The following is a 20,951-nucleotide window of genomic DNA, read 5'->3' as shown; positions in this document are numbered from 1 at the left end:
TAGTCTCTTTGCTCTACTGTCTGTAATTCTTGGGGGATGAATTCTACTAACCCATAGAAGAGATATTTCTATATTTATATACATATACACACAAATATATATGTATGTAGGTGTATATATGTGTGTGTATGTGTGTGTGTGTGTGTGTGTATTTTTATCTCATCTTGGGTATTTCTTTCCATGGTGTCTCATGTGTCCAGGATTGCAGAGGGTTATTATGGAACAGTTTTGTATTTGTCTCTACCAGCAGACTTCAGGTTTCCCTGGTTCAAGCCAGCTTTTCTGTTGCTACCTCAGCTTGGGTTTCCTGCACTATTCATGAATGCACATTTGGCCCCCACTCTTGTGGACAGCTCAGTTTGGGAGGTATGTCATGTGGTGGTAATCAGTCTGCATTCTCCCCTAATTCTAAGGCTAATGGGAGCAGATATTCTAGAATCCTTTTCACATCAGCAAAGCTCTTCTGGGATCCTGGCTGTATGCTCAGCTCCAACGCCATTGCACTTGGAACCTCAACTCCCCTTTCAGCTTAGGTATTAAAATCCCAGCCCCTAAGTCAACTTCTGATTCCACTTCTCTAGTTGCCTGTTTAGCCTCACCTCTTGCTCACCACTTTTTAGTGTTCTCTTCATTTCTGGTATTTGAGGATTTTAATTTCTTAGTTTAGTGCTTAGTTGCGTATTTCAAATGTTTTTATTATATTTTATCGAGCATTTATCTGTGTAAGGAGTGATGAGTGCTTTCTACATCAACTTAGTCTGTCATAGTGATAAAAAGATAAAAAGTCTGATAAAAAGATAAAAAGTCTGGCAAAACCAATTTTAAATCCCCCAAAGCAGAAGAATAAAAATCTCTCAATAAAAGTATTGAAATTATTTGCTTCAGTATACTAACCTTGTTTATTCATTTGTAATGGGCTAGCATTGCCCTGTGGGTTGACATTTAGGAATTAATGGATAGAGCATTGAGTTGGTTGAGTTGGTTCAGGTCCTGGCTTTGTTGCCTGCTAATTGCAAACTTGAGGAAATTACTTAAGTTCTCTGAGCTTATGATTAGCCATAAAATTGGTATATTATTATTTGCCCTGCTTCATATGATTATTGTAAGGATCAAATGAGATAATGGATTTGAAATGCTTTATTTTTTTATTTATAGTTGATTTGCAATGTTGTGTTAGTTTCTGGTGTACAGCAAAGTGATACACACATATATATATATATTTTTCAGATTATTTCCCTTATAGGTTATTACAAAATATTGAGTATAGTTCCCTGTGCTATACAGTAGGTCCTTGTTGGTTATTTATTTCATAGTAGTGTGTATATGTTAATCCCAAACTCCTAATTTATCCCTCCCCCACCTTTTCCCCTTTGGTAACCATAAGTTTGTTTTCTATGTCTGCAAGTCTATTTCTGTTTTATAAATAAGTTCATTTGTAACTTTTTTTTTAGAGTCCACATGTAAGTGATATCATATGATATTTGTCTTTGGCTGGCTTTCTTTACGTGGTATGATAATTTCTAGGTCTAAGTTTGAAAATGCTTTAAAACTTAAAACACATCATACAAATTTATGGTATTATTAATAGCAATGTCAAGGGTTGAAAACCATTAACACATTCATTAAGATAGCTTTCAAATACTATATGAAGTATTATGGGATTTTTGGTTTGGTTTGGGAAACTGAAAAAAAAAAAAAACCACCCCTGTATCCTGGTAAATGCTATCATTCTATGAAAATACCTAATAAGGGAACTACTTGGAAACATTCACATTTTCTTGTGAAATTTAAGAGCAGCATTTGTACTGACAGGCAGTTATAACTTTAATAGACTATGGAATTCATTGTGGAGAGGTATACTCTTAGCAGTTAAAAAACAGAGACTTGAACCTGGAAGTCATCATTGCATTTTGTTATTATGTGTTTTCTCAAACAACGGATACTGAAAGTTCAATTAATATTTTGTGAGGAAACATAAACTCTTTATTTAATGCAGAAAAGATGTCCTCATATTTGAAAATGTTGAGAACTACCAACCTAGCCTATGGTCGTCGTCCACTAACTGGCTCCAAACCCTCCTTGTCTCACTAAAACATATTCTCTAAGACAGAAGGATTATATCAGTCTTCCATGATTATCAGTCAACTATGACATCTATTGCTGAGTATCTTTGATTTACTAATGGTTAAAGTACTAAGTTTGCAAATAATTTACTTAAAAGAAAATGAAAGATTGACTCGAGATGGCAGACTGATCATACACCTCTACCACTACTCTGTATTAAATCTCATAAAAATACAGGTAAATAGATATAGATAATAAAATACAGTTTAATAGCATTGGAAAACAGGGAAACTTCCTATCAGAAGAAATACTTTTTTTTTTAAAGAAATACTTTTTAATTAAATTCTGAAAGATATCACCAAGAACAAATGTTTGGAAAATGAAAATAAATGAAACAAAAGCCCTACACGTGTGGAGGTAACTGCTGGGGAGTTAAGTCTGATAGAATTACTAGCTTAGAGTCAGTGAATATTAAGAAGTGGAAAGGGCCCTAGTACATTTATCAATTTGGAAAATTAGGGAACTGCATGTGGAGCAGCAAATTAGTTATCCCCTCTTCTGTGTGCTAAGAAATGGGCAGCTGTGGTATGAATTGAATCATACAGTGTAGCTAGAAAAGCAAGTGAGTGCCTAAGTAGCTACTAACCCCCAGGGGGATCAAAGAGCCCATCAAACAAATCATCCTCAGGTACTATCTGACTGCATATCCCAGCCCTGTTCCAAAGTCAGGCTATAGTAGACAGAAACAGCTTATACTGATAGGGATTTGGAAATATCATGCATAAGACTGTACAATTAAGTCACCAAACATTTGAGAAAAAGTACAATACCAAGAAAGTGAGTCATCACACTAAACAAACAAAAATTACTTAAGAAAGCGAACAAAAGACTTTAAGCATAAGTACAATATTCTAAGAGCAGCTTTTGTATCCATAATATAGGGAGAGTCTTATGTATTAAGGAAGCATGTATAGATCTTGGAAATTTAAAATACAGTCAAAAATTTAAAATTTCAATAGATGACCTAGCATAACAATGGACATGGCTGAAAAGCAAATTAGTTAGTAGAAAGTAAGTGCCAAGGGATTCTTGCATTACTTTGTGGTAAAGTACGATGAGAAGGATAATGAGAGAAAAGTTAAAAGACCTAGATGATAGATCCAGGTGTTCATTCTGTTAGTAGCTGTCCCAGAAGGAAAGAGAGAGAATGGAGGGGATGGAAATAACAGAAAAAGCTACAGAATAAAATTTTCCAGAATGGAAGAAAGATAAGAATCTTCAAACTGAAAGTATTTTAATTCTTTTCTCTCCAGTTGTGAGGTTTTAATCATTCTCTTTGTTGTACTGTTGTACTCTCGCTCAGTCTGATTTTCTTCTTTGTGTGATTTGTAGTTTTTGTTGTAACCTTGCTTTTATCAGGGACTGTTTCTTCTGTGGATTGTGGAAATATCTTTCTGGGGGTGGGGAGGGTGTTGCATTTGCTTTTGTCAGGCACCTCAGTGGTATCACCAGCAGGATTATTTTTTATGTTAATTTTCTGTCATATGAGATGACCTGCATGTAAACTCATGTTTCAAATTGGAATGTGGTGCAAGCTTGAGGTTTTACTTTCTCACAAAGATTTATTCATTATCTATAGCTCTAGGCAGAGGCAAACTTTCTTGCTAACAGTTAAGTGAGTGGAGTTCTTCTAGTCTGCCTTGTACCAAGATAGCAGCTATTCCAAAGTTCTAGCTTTATGCAGGTTTCAATGCCATCTCTCTATTTTGGAGGCCATAAATTTCCATCTCTTTTCCAATGTGAATTAAAATTCAAGTCCATAGTCTTTTTTAAAAATAGTGTACACTTTAAAAAAAATATTTTTTCAAGTCCCTAGCCTGTAAGACCTCTCTCCAGATCTGTAAACAACCTCCATTCCCTTCCCCCACTCACATCAAAGCTTGTGTTCTTATTGCTCCAATTATATAGTATATCTATAATATGGAAGACTATGCTGCTCTTAAAATAATGAGGTAGTCTACATGTGTTGACAAGATCTTCAGGATATATATTGATACATAAAATAAGCAAGTTCTTTATTTTGAAACATGAGGGTTTCCCTGTTTTGTGAGCTGGGCTGTATGTTTATTTATTGTTCCATTTTATTCAGCATTTCAAGGTGCTTGTAATGAAAAGGGTTCAGTATTCGCCTTAATCTGCCATGTTGTAAGAACCAGAAGTTCCCAATACACAAATATTTAATAATGGCATTCATTTGTTTGCAGTCTATTAAAATGTCTTTAGTGGAGGAATAAAGATACACCTGTAGTCTTACCAGTACTACAGATAATAGTGTACAATGGATATGTTCCCATGGAAATTTGTTGGGCATGTAAATACTCTTTGGGGCAGCAGAGGAATACTTCACCTACTTCCACTTGTGTGCAACATAACACAGCTTATAGTAGATACATTTTTGGCACACCAAAATGTACCAAATAGAATAACTGGTAGAATTACCCATACCAAACTCTGCCAAAAAGCAAAGGTTGAGTTAGTGCTAGAAATAATTTAAATAAAATAGAAATCAATTTAGGAAATATTTTGATATTCTAGGTACTCATGAAGGGAAGATGGCAGCTTGGATTAGGGCAGTGGCAGTGGGGATGTAGGAATGGGGACAGTTCTGACAGATAATTAAGCTACAGAAGCAACAAGTCTTTCAATTAAAAGTGTGTGTGTGTGTGTGTGTGTGTGTGTGTGTATCTTGTACTGGGAGAAATGTTTTTAGTTTTTACACTCTTAATTGTATATAGAAGGGTTCAAAGTTTTAGAATAAGGAGCAGAATTCAAGGTTATAGGAGAATGTTATCTTAAATTGAAATTTTAATTATAGTAATAGTGATAATGTGATTACATTGATCACTGATCAATGTGTATGATCTCATGCTCAATATCCTTATGAAGTTACTATTATCCTAATTTTACAGATGAGGAAACTGAACTCGAGAAAGGTTAAGTAATTTACCCAAAGTCACACAGCCTATATGTGGTGAAGCCAAAATTCCAGCCCCAGTTTGATCCTAGAGCCATGGCTAGCAACAGTCTAACATAGAAATATGTCTCATATCCATCACTCATTGGAGACACACTTACATTTTTGGTGTATTTTATTATCTTTATTCATTTTCCCATTTACGTAAATTGTCATTTTTGAGGTTATTGACAACAGAAAAAGCAAATGTGAGGGCCTGTATGATGATTCTGAAATCGTCTACATTCTAAGGACTATGTTTTTATTTGAAGAAGGTAGTTTATCCTGATTTATCCTGACTTTTTATTGGTGGACTTAAAGAATCATGCCTGGTGAGAAGAGCATTTACTGCAGTTATTTGAAAGATGTCTGCAATCTTCTCCCTTCTCTCAAGACTTCTGGGACGTGTGTTGGCTGCCTCTCTGACGTCTGTTTCTGATAAGTGAGTTTTAGTCTCTAACAACTCCTGGGAATTTTGTCGGCAGAGACCGGGTGAGATCATTTTGCTTTCCGCTGAGTTTCCTTTCTCTGTTTTTTTGGACTGTTCTGATGAGCATGACCCTGGAGCATTCAGTAATACCTCTGTTCTCTTAGGAACTGTTGGCCTACTCCCTGGTTTTATCTCTGTCTGCACAAAAACTCCATGTCGCTGGAAAGGAAAACAAAGTTGATGTTAACCAGGGCACACAAGTTGCTGGAAGATGCAGCTGTGACCTGAGTTCATGTATTAACTCAAGTCCTGATTGAAGCAGGCACTTATTTATCTGCCTCTTCATTGGCTGTCACCTTAGTTCAAAACTGAAGACGGAAGCATAATAATTATTGGTGAACCGTTTAAACAAATTATGAACAAGGGTGCACCAGAAAATGAACAGGAAGGGAAAAACAGAAAGTCAAAGGAGCGGCATCTCATTATCTCCCATTCTCAATTTTTCTGTCATTTGAATTGTATGAGACTATTCATATCCAATTTCATTTCTTGCTCTGCAGGTTGCTATGGATACGATAGAAACTGCAGTTCATAGACCTAAGGATTTATGATTGCATCATAAACGTCTATTACTTCCAACAACTAATAGTTGTTGTGAAATATTATTATTATTAGCTATGGTGAAATATGAAAACAAACATCTGTAGTTGGGAAAAAATCCAGCAATTGACTATTACATTACTGTTCAATTTATAAAACTTATATGCATCTCCCTGCCACACACATACAAAAGCATATCAAAAAATTTAGCAAGTTGCTTTGATACTACCTTAAGTGAATGATTTAATAATTTGAACCAAATTCCAAAGACTGATCCAAAATTATGACATCATTCTTTAGTTTTGACTATGACATGTGGTTAAGATTTTATCCTCCTAATAACCATGTTAGTTTGTTTAAATCAACTTGAGAAATATGATTATGATTTGAAAGGCTTAGAGTTCTACCATAAATCTATCCCATCATAAAGTATTAAGTAATTGATTCTAAATACTGACTCACCTTTCCCCGGATGGGCTCATTGGGTGTTTTCCTGGCATCATATTGATGTGAAAAAGAGATGCGTTCTATAAAATTCTTTCGGAGTTCTGCTGATGCATCAGGAGAAGCAAGTGGAACTAAGAGGAAAAAAAGAGATTTTGTGAAGTCAGGATAAAAGATTTGTATATGGAAATGTAATCAGTATTTATAATATTTTTGCTTTATCATAAATGTTAATGAAACTAAATTCTTTTAAGTATGAAAGGTTACCTAAACACATCTAAATAATACTATAATAGATTCATCATTCTTTCTCCATGAAAAGAACCAAATCAAAACAATCAAATTAGCCCCACATGTGGAATTGCTAGTAATTTTAAAAACTAATAATAATGTAATAATGGCTTTTAAAAATCAACTGTTAGATCTGCTTCTTGCACATATACCAACCAAAGTGTTAGGAAAAGCATAAGTACAATTTATTTGTCAACTTATTTTTACTACTGAAAAGGCTTTGAGAAATTTATGCGTAAGTTGCTCCCTGCTAGCACTGACAAATGAACTGGAAGATTCCAGGGCTGCTGCACTTAGAGTTGAACACACAGTTCTTTTCATTTCCCATTGACAAAGGCTCTGAAAGTTTGTGAGAGTATTAAATTCTTTAAAAATCACTTTTAAATAATCTTTCAATCTGTGTAATAGCTATATAGGGGTTCATTATATTGGTTTCTCTATGTTTAAAATTTTTAATAACTTAAAAAACTCACTTTAGTTTTGCTTTTAGCACACAACGTTATGTAAGGAGTCAGAGTGACACCCAGTTTAGTGACATAAAATTCTGTCAAGGAAAAAATTAAAAATTTCTCCCTTTTATAGAAAAATATACACATAAGATAATATGTACACCTACCATATCTATGGAGTCATAACAAGAAACTGGTAACAGTGGTTGTTGCAGGGGGAGAGAATTAGCTGGTTGGAGGACAGAGGTGGAGAAGGGTGGATTCACTTTCACTTTTTTCCCTATTGTACCATTTGAATTTTGTACTGTATGCCCATATTAACTATTAAAAAATAAAATTTAAATTTGAAAAACCATGACTTTAAAATTAGGGAGGATATATAAGAAGGAAAAATATGTTAGTAAATTCACATTTATTAAGCATTCATGAATTTAATTCAATATTCAGACATTGATATAAACCAATTTTACTAGCTAGAATGATAATTATTCCAATATTTATATATTACATAATGTGAGATGGCAATCTTTTCTAGCTAGCAGGGAAAAATGCTAATTGATAACATTTCCTTGATTTCTAATTGAGATCAGATACTCAAAACTCATTTTCTACTTAATCATTACCTTTCTTTTAGGATTTGCTAGCACACAAAAGAGAGCAGGTGCCAAAGATTTAACATAAATTTGTGGACAACTATTACATTGAGAAATTCTAACCATAAGTTATATTTTTCCACCAAATCGTTAAAGACTATCAGTTTTGGGGTGAACGCCATGGTCTGGCTCACAGAATGTTAGTGTTTCCAGGAACATAGTCTGATAACTCTTTGAATAAAATGAAGCAGCTCTAAATTTAGGCATTAATCAGGTGGGGTTAATGGAGTATCCAAAGCATGGGCTTTGGGATAAGATAGACGTGCTTTCAAATTCCAGCTCTACGGCGTTTCCTAGTTGTGTCACTTTGGACAGGTCACTTAACTTCACTGAGATTCAATTTCTTCTCTCTAAAATGGGGATAATAATACTTTGCTTTCAGAGCTGTGAGGATTAAAGACAATGTTTATAAAGTCTCTAGAATGCTGGGTCAAATTAGAAAGGGACTTCTAAGTTAGTCAAGGGGCAAGCTCTTTTGCATCCTGACCAAAGGGAAACGATGGAAGAGGAGAAGCATGAATGTGATGAACTATCAAAATGCTGGGAGAAAACCAAAGGGTTTAGTAAACTGCTATGAAGGGTTGGTGGCAGCTTGGGCTGGAGGGTAGGGAGATCAGATGTAGACAGTAGAGAATAGGTTGGGAGAGCTTTTAAAATCTGCTCTTGACTTTCTCCCACATTGCTTTGGGAAGATCACTGTTTGCCTCAGGGCGGCAGAAACTGGCAGCAACAGTCTAGCCATGTGTTGTCAACTTAGTAACTTTGGAGCAGTACAGAAATCCCTCCAGGGTAAGGAGCTGATGAAAATGGATGCATGCAGCCCCTTGGGCATTTCCTTCTCCAGCACTCCCAGAGCAACTGTCAGTGCTGGTGGATTAAAAACATCAAGAGATTGCCTTCTCTCCTGATGCCTCTTTTTAGGAGTTTAAAGGGGAAAGGAGTGGAGCCCTGAATAGAGGATTGGTCTTAAACAGGGACAACAAATGGAGATGGTCAAAACTGGTTTTGTCAGGCCTGACCCTCTCCAGCCTGACCTTCATCTTCTTTCGTTAAATTCATTGAGAGGTACACAAGCCAGACCCCGGTCTTTAGCCTTTGCCGACACAGGGCTGATAATTCCCCTTGGGGAATATGACCTAAGATAAACTAGAGTGACACTGTAAAAGAAAGACAATCAGATTTAAAACGTACACTATGTGAAGCAGAATTATTAGAACCTATGTACCAAGAATAAAATAAGCATAACAAATATACTCACAGGTACAGAAGGTATTCTTAATATAATAAGAGGTCATAAAAAAGAATCATGTAAAATATTAGAAATAAAAATATAATAGTTGAGGGCTTCCCTGGTGGCACAGTGGTTGAGAGTCCTCCTGCCGATGCAGGGGACACAGGTTCGTGCCCCAGTCCAGGAAGATCCCACATGCCGCGGAGTGGCTAGGCCCGTGAGCCATGGCCACTGAGCCTGCACATCCAGAGCCTGTGCTCTGCAACAGGAGAGGCCACAACAGTGAGAGGCCCACGTACCACAAAAAAAAAAAAAAAAAAAAAAAAAATATATATATATATATATATATATATAAAATAGTTGAAGTAGAAATGATGAGATAAAAATAAGATTTATGAACTAGAAAATCAGACTGAGAAGCTCTCCCAGAAGGAATCTGGAAAGGATAAATAAAAATAGAAAAGCTAAGAGACATTGATTGTAGAAATAACAACACTAGAATTCAGGAAACCTAGAAGAAGAAACAGAGAAAAGGAAATGTTTAAAGAAACAAGGATGATAAATACATAAGAATTAAAGAAAGCCCAAAGACCTCAGATTGAAAGGGCTCACAGATTACCAAACAGGTAGCAGGGCCAGGAGTAAGATGAGGCAAGTGAGGCTCATGGGATGCAAAATGTAAGGAGGCACTTGCATGATCCTGGGAGTGAATGCCTCCTTACATTTTGCACCCTAGACCTCTCACTTGGCTCACTCTCCTCCCAGTCCTGCATGGTAGATAAGAAATAACTCACATGTAAGACACTTTATAGAGAAATTTAAGGTCATCTGAGACAAAGAAAAAATTCTAAATATTTCAAAGAGGAGAGGTAGATTACCTACAACGGAGTAAGAAGCAGATTTATATCAAATTTGACAACATTGGACACATAATAACTTATTAATATTTTTAAAATAAAGGGAAAAAAACTTTAAGCCTGGAATTTTAATATCCAACCAAACTGTCATTTAACCATGAAGCCAAAATTTAAAAATATTGGGAGGCAAAGAAGGCCTCAGAATATTTCCCCATAAACAGACCACTTCAAAAAATTTCTAGAGGAAGAACTCAAATAAGAATAGAAATAAATCAAGGAGGGTGCCTAAGGTATATGGAAGAAAACAACAAAACATTTTGCCTCCTTAAAAAGACTATGACTAAAGAACAGAAAAATAAGTATTACACCTATAATAACTCAGAACTAAAATTCTACTGTTTAACATATTAAATGCTGGTGAGATTCTGGTGAATATTATAGAAAATGAAAAAAGTAGTATAATGATTGCAAAGGAAAAGAAAAAACTGTCATTATTTGTAGGTAATATAATTACCTGAATAGAAAAACCACTAGAATCAATAATGAGAATAAGGGTGTAGCAAGGCAAGCAGATAAGTGTACAAAAATCAAAAGCATTTTGCTATAATAAAAATAACCTACTAGAAAACAAAAGGAAAAATAAGATACAGTCCCTGTAGGAATAAAACTATACAGTATAAAGTTTCTAGAAAGTAAGACTTCACAGGACCTCTGTAGAGAAAATTTTTTAATTCAAAGACAAAAATTGAGCTGAATAGACTTTCCATTCCCTTAGATAGGACGGGATAGTATGTTACTGTAAAGGTGACAGTTTTTCCTAAATTAATCTATAATGTCAACACAACCCAATCAAAATTCTAGCTGGATATTTTGAGAAATGTCATAAATTCCAAAGTTGAAATGGAAAAATAAAGGTCCATAAATAGAGAGCTTAACTGCGAAAATGAAGAGCAAAGAATGAGGAATTTCCCTATCAGATATTAAGACAAGCTAAAAATCTATATCATTAAAACATTTTAGTAATGATCCAAGGACTGAAAATTAACCTAAGGAATGTAACAGAGAGTTCAGAGACAGGCTTATTCATATAGGGAACCCTAACATACAATTAAGGAGGTCCCCCAAGTTAATGATGGAAGTGTAGATTGTTTAGTAGATGGTATCCAGAAAACTTGTTCACTACATGGAGAAAAATGGAATAGGTTCCCTATTTAATACTGCACATAAATTTGGGCTATAGAGTTAAATACATAATTATGGAAGGTAAAATGATAAAACCAAGAGAAGAAAATGTAGGAGAAGATTTTTGTGACCTAAGGGTAGGAAAACTCATCATAAACACCCGATGCACAAACCATAGGTGAAAACTTAATAAACTTGATTACATCAACATTTATTTCTGTACACCATGAGCAAAGTTAACAGAGATGATACGTTGGGAAAAAATATTTGTAGCATGAAAACTAAAAGGGATAGGACATCAGTGGGAATGGCAGAGTAGAAACCTCCAAAAAAACTGTTTCTCCATAAAAGCAATGAGAACATTGGCAAAAATATTCAAAATCAACTTTTTCAGAACTTTGGAAATTAACCAAAGGCTTGCAACAATCTGAGAAGCATTTATTCAAGAAAGATGGCTTAATCTCTGTAATAAAAGCAGGCCTTTGGCCCAGTTTTCATGCCCCTCTCCCCACCTTGTCATAAGCCTTGGAAACTAACAGCCCTGAATTTATGGTGAAAATCAGCAAGAAGCTTAACAGCCACTGGAAAGAACCACTGGCTTTGGAACTTCCCACAAACATGAACTCAAAGAATTGTTATTTAACCTGGCTGGCAGTTCTTTGGAAACTCCATTTCTAGGGCTTGTCTTTATAGACAATGACTCAGCCTCTCTTAGTGTAAATAGCCTTTCCCCCAAAGGCATTTGTCAAAAACAATCAAGGGCAATTGTTTAAGAGGGCAGCTGCCCTTAATGGCAATAATAGTTGGGGCAAACAAGAATCTGACCCAAACTAGAAACTTTTATGCCTCCTACCTTCTTAAAATCCAATGCCAGCAATTTCCCACACAGGAACCTATCCTTGGACAACACAGGTCATATCCACCTACTATAAGGAAAACTTATATGATGAATTTAAGTTACCAAATTGATGTCTTAGTGAGAGAAATGCATAGAGCAAAATCTCTATCATCATTAAAAGCCCTCTGTAATGATAACAAAAATACCTCACCATAAACTAGATTTAATACAAATAGTATATTGCATATATTTCATATAGGGTAACAAAGATTGGTCACAGGCTTTTTTTCAAAACAAATACTTTAATACTTTACTAATATTCAAAACCAGTATTCTACCAACCAACACAGTTCTTCTAAAATAAATATTCAGTAAGTCTTTTAATTTTGGGAAGGTTTGGGATTAAACGTAGAGATGATAAAGTAAATACAATTAAATCTATAATTTGTTATATAATATGTCAGAAGAAAATTTGATCTAATAGTTTTCTAGTGTTGACAGTTTTAGGGAAATATGATTAAGTTTATAAACAGTATTAAAATGTTTGACATATCTGTATTTACTATATTTATAGGTTTAATTTATTAGATTTACAAGAACTTTTTAATTGTTTGGGAAAGTTGCTTTTTTTTTGAATTTTATTTTATTTATATTTTAAATTTTTTTTAATGTATCAGGGTCTTATTAGTTCTTATTACAAGAATTTTTTAATTGTTTGGGAAGGTCTTGATTGTCAAAGTTCTACATTTTCCTTGTTAGATATTTAAAGTGTTAAGAGGAAAACAGAATATAATTAAATCAACAAATGCAGTTTAAAATATTAATGGAATTTAATTGACTATGTTTGTAAATAAGTCATTGTTAAGAAGTATTTCATTTGTTCAAGCTGAGTTAATTAAACGTCAAAGAACAAGTGAAACTTACTATTCTAATATTATACAATATTTAAAAATTAAGGGCTTAAAGAAATATTTTTAAATTTATAATGTTAAAACTAGAATATTAATTATAAATAAATATAAATAACTCTTTCTGTATGCAAAGACCCCCATAGAACATAAAAAATCTTCTACTGAAACAAGTTACCTTCAAAGGATTGACAACTGGACTGCTTTCAGACCTGACATAACAATAGAATCCAGATGACAATGGAGTAATACCTTCCTAGTGTAAAAGCTAAGTAACTATGAATCTAGAATTCTATATCCAGCTATACTTTCATCTATTAAAGAGTGAGGGCAATTTAAAGACCTTTTCAGACAAAGAAAAGTGAAGAGTTGGCCATTCCTAAACTCTCATGGAAAGGACTATTTAAAGACATTGAAGTAAGTTGTTACATTGGTGGCCCCAGAGAATCAGGCCTCCCAGTATTCGCATCCTTGTACAGTCCCCTTGTGAATGTACACTGGCCTTGTGATTAGCTTCAACCAATAGGATGTGGCAGAAGCAATACTATGCCAGTTCCATCTACCCTGCTGGAGAAACCACATGCAGAGACCAAACGGAGAAGGACAGGCCCAATCATTCTAGTGTCCCAGCTGAGTTCAGTTCCCAGATGACCTACCAACTAAATTCAGCCACTCAAGTGCCCACCAGCAAGAACAGCCAAAGAACTGCCCACCTGAGCCCAGCCCAGACTGCAGAATCATGAGCAAATAAAATGATTGTTGTTTTAAGCAACTAAATGTTGGACTGACTTGATATGAAGATAACTAACAAACAGACTTCAGAAGGAAGTCAATTAAATCAATTAAAATGAATCATCTTTTATATAGTGATCTAGAACCTCCCAGAATCTTGAAAATAATAACTTAAAAAAATATCTTCATGGGGACTAATAAAGGGGCAAGAAAGGTAATCTAAACTATTATAGAAAGAAGTTCCTTACCCAGACATTATACCTATTAAAAGTAGACATAACTACCATGTTCATTTATGCAAATATATGTGATTTTTAAAGAAGTCCACAATAGTGAAGATCATCTAAGTGGGAAAACATCAAAGAAGATATTCAAGTTCTTCGTGGTTACTTAAGAATTCAAATCGGACCCAAAATAATTACTTACAAGAAGCCTTGTTAGATGAGGCTTACAAAAAGTAAGCCAAAGTCTATGAAGAATGTTTGAAATCCACTCTCTGTTTCTTGGAAACTTCTAATTAAAATAGGAATTTTCCAAACAAGGATACACCAAACAAGTTGGTATCTAGCCATCTATATTTTATCAACAAAGCCAGGATTTATTCAAACACACAACTTGCTCCTCATATTGATGTGGATTTAGCAGCTTTTGTTTTGAGAAATTTTCTTAACTTTTCATTTGTATCTACTTAAAAAACATTCATCAGTATTATTTTTCTATTAGAAACCCTATTCTTCTAAGTAGTATTTATTTTCATCTTACATAAAAGGATTATTAATGTAAAAATAACAGTACAGATTTTCACAATACAGTGAAAAAGAGAATCTTGAATACAACTGTAGCAAGAAATCATTGTTATGTTATACCTTGATGCAAAAGAAGCAACACAAACTAAAACCTATTTTAGAAAAATATTTTTAGCACCATATCTGAATTCACAATTTTAAAGAATGTTAAAATATCAAGTAATTGATAAACAGCCAAAGTTTTATTTAAGTATGAAACACCTCCCTTACCAATTAGATCAACTTTTCCAATTTATAAAGTTTTATTATATAAAACCAAAAGTGAACACTCATTCTTACAGGGACTCAGATATGATGGAGCATAGCTGTTTGTTGAAGTGACCATGGATGGCAGCCAGGAAATTGTGTGGTGGTACAAGACATAAAGGGCACTTTCATTATCAGTACAAGATGACATTGCTGAAATGCCAAAAACCAGGCGTAATTAAGTGGGCTGATGGAACAGAATGACTATGAGATGACTTTTGCTATTAATGCAGTTTAGATACACATTTTCTGTCTATATGCATATATGTATACACACATAAATATATACATTAAAAATCTGGCATATACAAACTAGTTTATATACATATTTTAAAATGTTACATAAAATATTTTCTTTTAAATATCATTCTCATGTAGTACCCAAACACCATCTAAAATATGAATAAATTGCAGGTTTATATTGTGGTGTGTATATTAGTTAAAATTACATTATGACTTTAATCTGTTGAATAATATGTAATCATCATTAAACTAATCAATAAATATTTGTTGAGTCTGGGCATAGTGGTAGGACCTGGAATATAATAATGATTTTGGCAATGAGAAATACCAGTAAAAGAACAGAGACAGAGAGAGAGGAAGAAGATAGTACAATGATAGTAAAGAAATTAAAAGGGCTTAAAGCCTTAAGGAAAAAAGAGAACTAAATGCGAGTAAAGATATTAACAAATTTGGAAGCTGGAAAGCAGACGGATAAGTGGCAATTGAGTTGAGTAGAGCCCAGTAAACTGGAAGGTAAGGGCTTGTGGAGGAGGAGGGGGGGTGAAAATCAAGCCAGTTCATGCCACAGCTTTCCAGTGAGGCTCGGGAATTGGAGACATCAGACACTTCTGAGGCAGGGAGCATGGGAAGTGGTACAAGTTGAAGCTGTAAACTGAAGATTGTTTGAGAGACTCCCAGATTTTCTGTCCCCCCTCCAGGCAGAGGCTTGGAGGATTCCTTTAAGGGAAAATTGACAGACCTACAGACACTGATTATGGTTGTTCCCTTATGAAATGGCTGGGCCCTGCCTGATCATCCTGGAACAAAGCCTATCTCTCTGTCTCATCTTCCACCACATCCCTTATTGAACCAGAGAAGAAACAACTGCTCCTTATGAGAAAGTACTGAGACCTGACCTTTTTTAACAAAAAAGTCAGTTAAGGCAAAGAATCATAGAAAATTATGTAAACCTTACTTATTTTCCTTTAACCAGTCATTCACCAAAATTTTATTGAAGTGCAAAGGCATTTTCTTTGAGGAAGTGTCCATTGGTTGGAATTCCACTTTGTATTTCTTGCACAAACCACACCCCAATGTATCCTTTTCATTTGCGTTTCTTTAACACAGAATGGAAACTTAAGGATGCATTTGAAGGAAAATGAGTACAGCGTCTTTCAAGATTTAAAAAATTCACTCTAGCTCTTCTTTTATAGTTATTTTACCCATGCTTAATTAGCATTTTTTAAGTTAGTGATTAACCTTTTAGCAAGTCTTTGTAAAGTATTCGACTTTGAATGTTTTATAGAAACAACTGCTTTTTTTCTTACTCAGATTTTAATTTATAATATGTAATTAAGTTATAGAAGTACAGTAACAAGTACACAGGCATAAATTGGTTCTGAAACAAGCATGACTTTCAGAGAGTATTCTCTACCTCCTTGGGCTGAGTTATGTGCCCCTTCTCTAAATCCCTATACCAAGCTATCAGGAGCAATAGGAGACTTAGGTAGATTTGGCAGGTCAAATAGGACCATGTAGGCCATGGCAAAGAATTTGAAATTTACTCTACAAACAGTGAGAAGTAGCTAAAGCCTCCAAAGGGGAAGAGTGATGTCATTCATGTTTTTAAAAGATCTGTCTGACGATGGTATGGAAAACACTATGGAGGAGGAAGAAAGGAAGCAGGATAGTAGTGGCTTCACTACATTGGTAAGATAATTTGGGATAGAATTTGGAGATAGAGGTGTCAAGATGGATTGGCTGTAGAGGGTAGGGAGTTTTAGAATGACTTCTAGGTATCAAAACTTGAGCATCTGGGAGAATAGAAATGACATTAATTGAGATGGGGGGATAGGTTTGGATGGGGGAAATGAAATGTTCTATTCTAGCCATGTTAAGCTTGAAAAGGAAATTAGTTATCCAAGAAGAGATGTTAAGTAGTTGGTTGGACATGCAGGCTTGAAGCTCAGGAAAGAAGCCAGGGCTGGAGAGAGAAATTGGTACTTGTATTAATTCCTTTGACTTCAGCCTTAATCTTCTATTCCGTGTTTCATCTATTTGGGTAGTCTCTCTTGAGGACTCGTATGTTAAATAGTGATATTAGCACCCTTCTCCCCTTCTACTTCCCATCTTCTGTCAACTGTATATTTATTTTTCTTCTTAAAGCTGATAACATAATTCTGATCTGTAACCATATTTAAATTTTCCATATTGTGTCTATAGAATGACGCTAAAAGTTAACTACTAAATAGCACTTACAATACAATTACATGAATTTTGTTCACTTAAGAGCCAAAAGTTGTGCTAGGACTACATTTCTTTCTCACTAGGTCCAATGCCCAATGCCACTTGGGGGAAAAAAAGGTTCTAGTGTACATGTCAAATAAATCCTCTTTTCTAGGTTAAAAATGATTTCCCCTGAGAACTTTGAAGACATTAACTCCATTGTGCTCTTCCATCCGTGTTGCTTGATTCCATATACTTGTTCCTTAGGTGGTGACTTAGTTTTCTTTTAATGGAAACTTCTGGAATCTTCTCTTTATAATTATTGTTTTGCAATTTCATAATGATGTATAGGTGTGTATCTTTTTTCCCTTCATACTTAGATACACTCAGTGGACCCTTTCAATGGCTCTTCTTTATGTTGGGAAACTATCTTATTATTTTTCTAGAGGCTGTGTAGAGTACTGGTTCTTTTTAGAGGTACTAGAGTCAGACTAAGTTCAAACACCAATTATTTGCTGTGTAGCTTTGGGCAAATTATTTAAACTCTGTGCTTGCTTTCTCATCTGAAAAATGAGAGTATTAATAGTATTATTATACTATTATATGCCATAGGGTTGGTGTGAGAATTGAATGAGTAAACATTTAGAAAGTTCCATAAAGTACCTGGCAAATAGTATATGCTTAATAAATGTTATGTGTGGATATAATTATCTCGCCTTCATTTTTACTCTTTTCTGGAGCTCCAGAAAAGTTGGACCTCCAAGACAGATTCTCCATTTTGCTTTTATTCTCTCATATTTTCTAAGGTTTTGTTGTTGTTGTTGTTTTATGCTCTGTGATATTTCCTTGATTTTATCCTCCAGACCTAAAAAAAATATAATTTGGCATAATTCTAATCTTTGGTTGTCCATTCATAAATTAAGAATAGGATAGGAGACCAGTTTGAAATACTAAAGTAACTAGTGTGGTAGTTGACATCTAACTGAGACAACAGACTCTAGCATTCTTTTTTTTTTTTACGGTACGCTGGCCTCTCACTGTTGTGGCCTCTCCCGTTGCAGAGCACAGGCTCTGGACACGCAAGCTCAGCGGCCATGGCTCACGGGCCCAGCTGCTTGGTGGCTGTGGGATCTTCCCAGACCGGGGCACGAACCTGTGTCTCCTGCATTGGCAGGCGGACTCTCAACCACTGCACCACCAGGGAAGCCCTAGCATTCTTAATGTTGGGAGAGGGTAGAGTGCTCAGGACTGGAGCAGTTATTTAAGAAACAGACTTTCAAATAACCCTCTGATTCTCCCCTCCCCCATTTCTGTTATACTTTGTCTGCTGACTGAGCCTTCAGATACTTTTGTTTTGTTTTGTTTCGGGCAGATTGGCTCTTCTTCACTGCATCTCCTTCTGTATATTCTAGGCTATTGCTTCTTTGCTCTTTTTTATCCATCAACAGTCTTCCGTTCCTTCTCAAAATCCAGAAAGCTCTTCCTTCCATTCTTTTCACCTTTATGGGTCCTTTATGGGTTGACTGCTTTGCTATCATTCAATAGAGTCTTGGGAGCTAGGGGATATAGACGTTTGTGCTCAGTCTACCATCTTGAATCAGAATTGGAAACGTTATTACCTTTCTAAAAGAGATGCCATTGTTATAGACTATCTAATAGTTGGCCCTCCCTATTAACTACCATCCTTGAGGTGGAAATCATGTTAAATATGACCATTTTCTAATATCCTGACCTTCAATCTAGCTGCCCTTTGTATCCTTAACTAGACTGGCCAATCACAGAGGCCAGAAGGCTAAAACTGAGGGACTGTTGACGTCTAAAAGTAATCCTTCGCTGCCTACTGTTGTGTTCAGAAAATTTGATGTTTATCTCATGAACTTTTGTATGGGGTGAGAACAGAGCGGGTATTCAATAAATACATTTTTGTTTGGACTTGATCCTGCACTTCTTTAAGACTTGCTAAAAATTCTACTCCTGCGGTAGAGATGAGTAGTACTGGGTTAAGAAACAGATACAACTTGAATAAATGTGAAAGACCTAGATTATTATAATGACATTGTCAGGTAAAACAAATTTTAGATCTCAAAATGTATGAATACTGTATAGAACAGTATTTCCTAAATTATGTTTTGTGGGATACCAGTCATGTGAGATGATCTGAAAAAAGGTAAAGTTGTCAATATTGGGAAAACATAGCATTCTTTATTCCTCTTCTTGGAAATTCATTATGCTTACGCTTAGAATAAGGGTTTTAAGAGTTCTGTAGTAAAAAAAAAAAAAAAACTGTTTAACTTTATAAATTCAGTTTTTCCAAAACTTATTTGACTTCCCCTGTTTTTTTGAGCAGTAGCTATAAACATCATAAAAACTAGTGCCCCTCATCAGAAAATCTACAAACAACAAATGCTGGAGAGGGTGTGGAGAAAAGGGAACACTCTTGCACTGTTACCCAGAGAAAACCATAATTCAAAAAGACACATATACCCCAATGTTCATTGCAGCCCTGTTTACAATAGCCAGGTCATGGAAGCAACCTAAATGCCCATCAACAGACGAATGGATAAAGAAGATGTGGTACATATATACAATGAAATATTACTCAGCCATAAAAGGGAACGAAATTGGGTCATTTGTAGAGATGTGGATGGATCTAGAGACTGTCATACAGAGTAAGGTAAGTCAGAAAGAGAAAAACAAATACTGTATATTAACATATATATGTGGAACCTAGAAAAATGGCACAGATGAACCGGTTTGCAGGGCAGAAATAGAGACACAGATGTAGAGAACAAACGTATGGACCCCAAGGGGGGAAAGCGGGGTGGGGGATGGAGGTGGTGGTGGGATGAATTGGGAGATTGGGATTGACATGTATACACTAATATTTATAAAATAGAGAACTAATAAGAACCTGCTGTATAAAAAAATAAATAAAATAAAGTTCAAAAATTCAAAAAAAACCAACAAAAACCAGTGCCCCTCAATGTGCACTTTGAAAAATACTGCCCTATAGTGTTGCCTGACAGTTATAATTTTTAAAGTTTGCTGGCAATAATGAGCAGAATGCTACTAAATTTCTGACTTGGAAGCTGGTGTTATCAATGAACATTACAATTTTTATTATGTTGTATTAAACATATTTGGAGCTAAGTTATCCACTAGGAAGGGATAAGGAACAAACTTGTCAAGGGTTGCACTTGCTGCGTGTATATTTTCAACTCCTGTAGAGGACTAATTTTCCCAGGAGGTGCAAGCACATATAATACATCTTAATTTGATAGCAGTAACCTGAGACAGTGGAGAACTGCTAACCTTACCTATTCCATAAGAAGGCTTTTGCAACTTGCTGTATTTGACTGGAGAAACAAATGGACATGTTGGTTTTTTAAAGTCACTCCTCTGGGTGCTCTTAGTGTCATAAGGTGGTTGGAAGGGATTTTCCAGTACTTTACCATGTGACCACCAGTCACCCTTCATGGAAAAAAAAATGGAAACACAAAATTGGATACTGTAGGACATTTTCGTTTTCATGTGTTTGATGCTCAGTAATTTGATTCAACAAGTTATTGGATTTTCTAGTACTAAAATAGAGTTCTGAAATCTAGGACTAAATATATTTTCACAAAGACTGTATTTCCTAAGAGGCACGTAAAAATGCATTATCATATAATTTTATTTATTATTATTATTATTTTTTTATTTTTATTTTTTTGTGGTACACAGGCCTCTCACTGCTGCGGCCTCTCCCGTTGCGGAGCA

General features: G+C 35.1%; 1 protein-coding gene across 1 annotated transcript in view; it reads right to left on the bottom strand.

The window, feature by feature from the left end:
- Positions 1 to 5,318: 5,318 nt before the first annotated feature.
- Positions 5,319 to 20,951, bottom strand: part of CIMIP6 (ciliary microtubule inner protein 6) — a 25,820-nt gene continuing 10,187 nt past the window's right edge. Inside the window, exons 3-5 of the mRNA XM_007108013.1 lie at positions 20,510 to 20,663; positions 6,570 to 6,685; positions 5,319 to 5,726 (exon numbers count right to left, since the gene is read on the bottom strand). Coding sequence (XP_007108075.1) covers positions 5,358 to 5,726; positions 6,570 to 6,685; positions 20,510 to 20,663 — 639 coding nt within the window. The 3' untranslated portion in view covers positions 5,319 to 5,357. The remainder of the gene's footprint in view (positions 5,727 to 6,569; positions 6,686 to 20,509; positions 20,664 to 20,951) is intronic.

Source organism: Physeter macrocephalus, chromosome 12, assembly GCF_002837175.3.
Source record: "Physeter macrocephalus isolate SW-GA chromosome 12, ASM283717v5, whole genome shotgun sequence".
Taxonomy (NCBI): Eukaryota; Metazoa; Chordata; class Mammalia; order Artiodactyla; family Physeteridae; genus Physeter; species Physeter macrocephalus.
This window is presented reverse-complemented; position numbering and strand designations above follow the sequence as displayed.